The sequence below is a fragment of the Xenia sp. Carnegie-2017 genome, unplaced genomic scaffold (assembly GCF_021976095.1).
Source record: "Xenia sp. Carnegie-2017 unplaced genomic scaffold, XeniaSp_v1 HiC_scaffold_4, whole genome shotgun sequence".
Classification (NCBI taxonomy): domain Eukaryota; kingdom Metazoa; phylum Cnidaria; class Anthozoa; order Malacalcyonacea; family Xeniidae; genus Xenia; species Xenia sp. Carnegie-2017.
The window spans coordinates 643,278-651,426 of NW_025813504.1; the positions used below are offsets into that span (position 1 = coordinate 643,278).

Genomic DNA, 8,149 nt, shown 5'->3' on the forward strand with positions numbered 1-8,149 from the left:
CTCATAACTCATTTCACTTTATGCAAATTTGAGAGCGACTTCCGTTACGCGTCATATTAATAAATTTTATGTTAAGCACATGTCTTATTACGCATGTTATTAGCATAGTGACAGCCAATGGAATGCGCTTCATGACCAATTGGAGCGTTTAGGGGTAGCCGAAGCTTTTAACCTTATACATACAGCACCAGGTTGCACAGTAGAGTACTGTAGAGGTCCGTTTCTCTCTGTTCGTTATTCTTGAGAATCGTATATATATAATAATTCCGTCATTTATATTCATCAAAAAAATGGCATCGTCTTTTGAAGGCAAAGCGACAGAGTGCTTTGTAAACCCTCGCCTTGCACTTATTTACGCGAACATTTAAAGTCAGAAGGTTGTTAATGGTTTTCGCAACGTGATATATATCATAGTATCAACCTGGAAGACAAGGAACTGTGGAGTAATTTTCATCGTGTGGCTCAGGAAATGAAAATTTCAAATACTGGAAGGTCTGTAAAATTGCTTTCTGTTGTTGTTTTGTATAAGACTTTCAAACGTCAATTTTTTCAACAGCCGTTCTTTTTATCACATTCGACTAATAAACGAGCTGATTCTATTCAACGAATCCTTGTGTTTCAGCAAGTACACTAAGATGTAGTTTCGTCCTCGACGCTTCCTTCAATAAGGTTATTCACGATAAAGGATTTGTAAAATTACTCATTACAAGTTTGTAGATGTAGCTCGTACATATTATTTATTGTCACAACAGATTATTAAACTTTATGTTTTTGTCCGACACAAAAACGTAGCGTTGTATGGTGCTTAATTTGTTTCTGATGCCAATTCGTCACGCCTTTACTTTTAGAAATAATGAGCAAAAGTTTTCCGTACGTTACAAAGCCACCATCGAAGCCAGCGTTATTTTAATTTGTTCAAATTTTATAGGCCTATGTTTCCTATCATTTCCATCAAGATTGATGGTTTGGAGCCAGACGTGTTGTATAGTGTAGCTGTTAGCTTCGAGAACGTCGATGCGTACAAATATCGTTTTTTTTCAACAAAGAAAGAATGGTTTTCTCAAAATAAACCTCGTGACGATCGCATAATGAAGTTCAACCGTGTCTATGTGCATCCGAAATCACCTTTCGTTGGAAAGTTTTGGACTGGCAAGTCTGTTACTTTCGACGACATACGTCTTACAAATAGATTGGGAAAAATGGATAATTTTAAGGTGCTGTAGGATGTTGCGAATTCTTTGGTAAAAATTGAGCTAGATTATAGAATACCCGTCCACTCACTATCCAATTATATAATATGCCTCCTTCTTTATAGTTCGTTATTCATATTGACCATTAAATGATACTAAATGTTAATACATAAAGAATAATTGAGAACTAAATGATATTTTAGTTTTAATTAGCTGTTATGTTTTACTATGTATGCAGTATCCTTGAATTTGTAAGAGTGACTTTGAAAATGAACGGCTTTCTGTAATCGCCCCCCGTGATCTTTGTAACTGATGTTTGACTTTTTTTTGTTAATGTTTTTTAGATCCAGCTTTCAACGTTCCATAAGTACAAAATTGCTGTCGAGATTAGGAGACTTAAAATTTGTGGCGAGTGTGATCAACTGCATTTGATCAACGTCAAGTTTCCGTAGAACGAATTTATTGCTGTTACCGGTTACAGAAATGACAAACTTACTCAATTGAAGATCGACACAAATCCATCATGACTGCCTTTAGTATAGCAAACAAAACAGAGAGAAAAGAAAAAAGAGGTAGGTGGAAATTATTGCGAATTGTCATGTTCTTGTTTTTCATTGGTCATAAAACATACTTTTCAACATAGAATACTTCGGTTTTAGTCACTATTTGTACCTCTTCGTTCGACCATTTTATATTCATTTTTGTATTTCTAATTGAGGATAATAATAACTACGAGTTTATACACAAAAGTTAAAGAATGAGTATCAGGGTTATGCTTTGCGCGCTTAATGTTTATGTTTTCATATACGTGAACCTTCGTGTACTTTCTCGTGATAATCAATACAATGGGTATTTAGTTCAGGTTTTGTTTCGTTTTTTGACTTATGTGATCATATTTATTTATAAGAAGCAATTATGGTTGATAGTTTGACTGCTGCTACGGTATTCATTCCGTATTTATATGCTTTACGTATGTATATTAAATCAAATATATCATAGTCGCCGTTTTCGGGGCTCCTAAAAATGGCCAACCAAGCGCGCAAAGCATGACTCTGATCCTCATTCTTTAAGTAGTTTTAAGCAATAAATAAGTGAGGAAGCATCTTTCTTCAGTTTTATTTAGTTGTTTTTGATTGCTATCCTACATAGGATGAGAGAAAAAGACCATGTCGAATGCGTTAATAAAGTCACATTCATCGATGCAGACAACGACCCTTCTAACACAAGGAAAGAACGTCAGTTAAGGTCATGTCGCTATGAAGGCCTGCCCATCACTTCAATTCCCATGGGTATTTCAACAATTCCATCACAAAACAGTTCAGGAACAATAAGTGTTTCGTCTGAAGAGCAAACGCTCCCTTCCATTTACGCCATGTTGGATGACATCATCTTTGGCCAATCACAAAATCGTGTCATGTCAAACTATCAATCAACCCCTCCAAGATTACCTCATATGTATGAGCCATTTCAGATTTCCGAAATACCTGATTTAGGAACTCACAACGCGTCAGAAATACAGAGTGTTAATGACAATCATACGTGTTTTGCTTCTCATACGAGTTTTGCTTCTCATACGAGTTTTGCTCAGGATACGAGTTTTGCTCAGGATACGAGTTTTGCTCTTTTGATGGCAATCATACGTGTTTTGCTTCTTATACGAGTTTTGCTCAGGATACGAGTTTTGCTCTTGATACGAGTTTTGCTCTTTTGATGGCAAGTTTCTCCTCTTCTATAGCCAGTTGTCCCACTACGATGGCAAGGTTACCTCATACGATGGCAAATACTCCCCCTACGATGGCAAGTTTTCCCCCTTTTGATGTGTTCAGTCAAGCTCATGGCCATGTCTGCGAAGAATCTTCGATACCCGTTTTATACACAGACCAGGAAACTATGACGATGTTTCTTTCAAGAACTATCAAAGGTTTTATGACACTTAAGGCTGTAATTAATGTACTCTTTTTCAATGATGATATTGTTTGATGATCGGATTCTATGGCTGATGATCAGATTCTACTATGACATGCTTGCCATAAATGTAGTGATAAAAACGATTACACCCAAACACGACCACTAGCAATTCTTTTTCTATCTATGCAATCTTGTTTCTTCTTGTGTGATCTTGAAGCGTATGCTACTGGTCTATTTGATTGAATAAGTACTACTCTTAGTCCCGATTTCGAGGCGTTTACTTGAAGATAAACTGATTTCATTACATCATAATTTGCTAAGATGCCAAGCTGTGGGCTTGAGAGTAAGGTCTTTATCTCTTCAAAAGCATGAAAATGTCTCTCTGTCTAATGTACGCTATGTCTTTTTTAAGTAATTGTCGTAAAGGTGAAGTGATTTCCGATAAATTTGGTACCAATTTTCCAACATAATTGACCATACCAAGAAGCCTTTGAATTCCGTTCTTGTCTTCGGGTTGTGGCATGTTCACGATTGCTTCTATTGTCTGTGGATCTGGTTTGACACCTTTGTGTGTGAGCTGATGTCCAATATACACCACACTCTTTTTTCTGAAGTGACATTTTTCTAACTTAAACTTTAGATTGCACTCTCTAGCTCGACCCAGCGTTGCCTTGAGACGCTCATTGTGTTCTTTAAGTGTTCTCCCTCAAACAAGAATGTCATCGATGTCTGTTTCGACTCCAGCAATATCTTTAAAGATTTCATGTATTCTTTTGTGAAACACTTCTTGCGCATTTTGGATTCCAAACGGCATTCGGGTAAATCTAAAACGCCCAAACGGTGTATTGAATATCGTGAACTTGAGCTTTCTTCGTCCAGAGGTTTGTCAATAGCCCGATCTTGCATCTAACGTCGAGAAGAAACATGCACCTGGCATTCGAGCAGTGATTTCTTCGATAGTCGGAAGCTGATAATGTTCTCTTTTCAAAGCTTTATTGAGGTCCTTAGGATCAATACAGATGCGTAAACTTCCATCCTTTTTCTTGACAGCAACCATCAAATTGACCCAATCGACGGCTCATCGACTTTTACCAAAATTCCTTTCTTCACTATATCTTCGAGGGTTTTTGCTAGATGCTATCGCATAGGATGTGGAAGTTCTCGTGGCGGATGTATGACCGGATGTATATAAGGGTCCACTTCCATGTGATATAGTTTCGAGAGACAGCCAAGACCTGTAAATACATCTTCATATTTGGTTCGAATTTGTTCTGAATATTCATCTGTAGAAGCATGTTGTGTTGACTTTGACGCGCTCTCATCGGATACTTGTGATTTCAGTCCTTGGGTAAACTTGACGAGGTTTAATTCTTTGCAGGCTACTATACTGAGTATAGGCTCACTGGGTGTATCTGATATAAAGAATTCCAAATCGTACTCTTCTTCTCTGTTTTTTCAATGCACATTACATACAGCTTTAACGGGAACAGGCTGGCCGTTGTAGTCGATGAGATTAACTGCTGGCTTTTTTAACGGTATTCTTGTAGTGCGAGCTAACGATTTACATGTTTTAACTGGGATGACGTTCACTTCTGCCCCAGTATCTAGTTTTAACTTGACTATCAGTATTGTTCACGCACAATGTTGAATATTCTGCTTGATTATGATTGATTCTTGTTTCGTTTATGGCAGCTTGTATTGTATCGAGGAATAGGAAATGGTCGCTTACTTCTTTTTGATTAGATCCATTATTAGATCTCGAAGGTGCGAGTTCAAATCTCGTCCAAGTTACATGTTTTTCAAGTGCATATTAAAAACAGTGTTAGGATTAATATATTATGTATATACTCTGATGATGGCTTTGAAATAAAGTCGAAACACGGTGCCATCCAGTATACTGCTATAGAGGCGAGAATCTCTCGTCCATACGCAGTTTAAAAGAGATTTGACATGTCTCCAATCCCTGTGGGCTTGGTAGCTCAACTGGTAGAGCGGCGGACTTGTATCCCGAAGGTGCAAGTTCAGATCTCGTCCAAGTCATATGTTTTTCATGTGCATATTAAAAACCGTGTTAGGATTAATATATTAAATATACAACTACGATGGTTCAAATCCTTTGTATAAAAAACATTTATTATGCATGGAATTGATGTTTTTATTATGCGTATGATGTTTTTATTAGATGATTTTGAGAAAGTTTAAGTCGTTATCAGTTCAAGGTATGACACACACAAAAAAAAAAGTTGTAATTACTATACGTCATAGATGATCGGTTATTTTATCTGTAATATTAATGATTTCGTTCTTTGAATATATTCATGGCTTGCTTTAATTCTCAAGCGTTAAAATTTTTACAAAACCAATAGTACTCAATAAACATTTAACAATTATTTGTCGTGCGTTCCTTTAAAGCAGTGAGTTATGATTAAAGGGAAACATGATTGGACGTTTCTAAATTTAAATGCAGACCGGGAGTCGGACGACCCGACGATTTAAACATCAATAAAAATTATTCGTAACATGAATTTATCGTTATAATAAAATAAGGCCAAATAAAGCGTTGTATTTATTAGTCTTCTAATATAAATTTGAATCCACTGCTAAATGACTAGTATATAGCGCAGACAGGGGCGGATCCAGACTACGTCAAATACGTCGCATGACGTGGTTGAAAAATTAATGTATTAGTAAATTTACTTTCCTTTTTCATAGATCCATCACGACCTGCAACTTCTAAATTTAATATTCTTTATCAATGACCCATAATAAATCGCAATTTGTTAGACAAATCTAACAAGTTCGAAGTGTGTTATGTTTATCGCACAAATCGCTTGTCTCCGATTTATTGATAATTCTATAAGTAGATTAAGCCGAAAGCGGAAGCTACAATATTCTATATATAATATGAATGATTAATCTTTACTTAACTACGTCATTGCCTGCAAGTTTTGACTAAGTTGAAGGCATGGGTAAGCTTAAACTCAACATTTTATTGGTAAAAATTATGAAATACGTCATTTTGCATGTTATCGAGCCTTCGTTTTTACCGAAATTTGGCGCGGTTTTATGTGGACATACAGCAGAACAAAAAATCCTCATGCACTTGTACGTCGATCAGTCGAATTTTTTGTAGCTAGATCTAGACCTTATTTGAGGATGGCGTTGTTTCAACATCTTGTTAGCAGCGCTTTATCTAGCAAAGATGTAGAAACTTTGGTGTCGATTTACAAGGAATTATTATCGTCTTTCCGATCTCACAAAATTTAAACGGAGGAGAACTTTGCGCAACGTATCGATTGTGTGTTGATGTCTTTATCGACGTTATTAAAGCAGTAAACTTTGTTTACAATATGAACATAATAGCCCAACATAAGACTTAAAAAAGCCATCACAATAGTAAAATAAAGGAAGATTTATTAATAACGTTTCGTCTTTAACTTAAGACATCTTCAGATTATTTGAGATAAATTATATACACGAGGTTTTAAATACAAGCATATAAGAACGTGAAGGGGGATTGAGTATACCTCTCTTGTTCATCTCTTCTTGTTTCTCTTCTTGTGTAAATTGTTGTTTATCATTGATGTATTTGCGTGCAATAAACTTTTTTTTGTACTAATTCAACAACGGCTAACTTGTTTGTTGTATTTAAGTAAATGGTTTGAACCCGGGAGTATCGTTGCATGTTTGTAAATGTAGATCGTCCATGTTGGTATAGTCCTGAGAAGGACTGTTTTTGTTGTTGTTGACTGACGTTTCGACTACCTTAGCGGTAGTCATCTTCAGAGTCAAATTAGGAGTAAACGTCAGGTTAGCCGTATTTGTCATCTGGCTCTTACGTCCTTGTATTGTGTGTACAGGAAATGTGTATTGTCATTGTGAATTAGTGTGAAGTGAAAGATTTTATTTTTAGTTGTGATGTGTGATTTAGGTGTGATGTTTTAATTGTAATGTGTGGGTGTCAATTATGTATTGTCATTGTGAATTAGTGTGAAGTGTAATGTTTTTAGTTGATCGTTTGTTTGTATTGTGAATAAGTCGTTTGTAAGGTGCCGGTAATTGCTGTGATCTGTTCAGGGGGTTTTTTTCGAAGTTCGTATAGCAACTTTCTAATGTAAGCCGTTGTCTATTGTCAGTACTGTAAGTAATGCATTTTGCCGAGTCCCAGTCAATGTTGTGCTTTGTGATTCGGGGATGTTCGGCAATGTGATTATTTTTGTCTTGTTTCTTAGTAGCTCGTTTGTCTTCAGTAAGTCTTATGTTTAAGTTCCTGCCAGTTGCCCCGATATAGCAGGCGTGGCAGTCGGAGCAGTTTATTTTGTAAACTGCACCTTGTCGTTCGTTGGGTTGCTCTTTCTCCTTTATGTTCGTTAGTACTTGTCGTAACGTTGTGATTGGTTTATGTGCGACACGTATGTTGTATGGTCGTAAGATACTCGAGATAGTCGCAGACGTACCTTTGATGTAAGGTATCGTTGCTGTTGTCACTGAGTTGTTCGTTTCGTTGGGTTTGTAAGTGTTGCGTTTGATATAGTCAGAGTTATAGTTGTTTTTGTCAGAAACACGTTTGAGATAGTTGTTTTCGTTGCGTAGAGCGTCCGGTGAATCACATATGATTTGTGCACGTCTTGTTAGTAATCTGATTGTGGTGGCTTTGTGTGATGTAGGGTTGTATTCAATCTCGTCTGCATGTAGTGCTATGATTTTGTCATCTACGTAGCGAAACCAAAAAGGCAGTGCATGTTTGTAAGTCGTGAGCGCCCGTTCCTCTACAGATCACAATGACAATACATAATTGACACCCACACATTACAATTAAAAACATCACACCCAAATCACACAGCACAACTAAAAATAAAATATTTCACTTCACACTAATTCACAATGACAATACACATTTCCTGTACACACAATACAAGGACGTAAGAACCAGATAACAAATACGGCTAACCTGACGTTTACTCCTCATTTGACTCTGAAGATGACTACCGCTAAGGTTGTCGAAACGTCAGTCAACAACAACAAAAACAGTCCTTCTCAGGACTATACCA

General features: G+C 36.6%; 1 protein-coding gene across 1 annotated transcript; it reads left to right on the plus strand.

Moving 5' to 3' along the window:
* The first annotated feature begins 290 nt into the window (after nucleotides 1-290).
* On the plus strand, nucleotides 291-2,901 carry LOC124455807 (T-box transcription factor T-like). The gene is made up of 5 exons (XM_047006426.1): nucleotides 291-322; nucleotides 415-492; nucleotides 929-1,214; nucleotides 1,535-1,638; nucleotides 2,340-2,901. Exons 1-5 carry the CDS (start codon nucleotides 291-293, stop codon nucleotides 2,899-2,901), a joined length of 1,062 nt encoding a protein of 353 aa, XP_046862382.1.
* Nucleotides 2,902-8,149: the final 5,248 nt, after the last annotated feature.

Coding starts and splice junctions, on each gene's coding strand:
- LOC124455807 (XM_047006426.1), top strand. CDS start 291: ATGGCATCGTCTTTTGAAGGCAAAGCGACAGA. Junction 323..414: donor TTTGAAGGCAAAGCGACAGA/GTGCTTTGTAAA, acceptor TATATATCATAG/TATCAACCTGGAAGACAAGG. Junction 493..928: donor AAAATTTCAAATACTGGAAG/GTCTGTAAAATT, acceptor CAAATTTTATAG/GCCTATGTTTCCTATCATTT.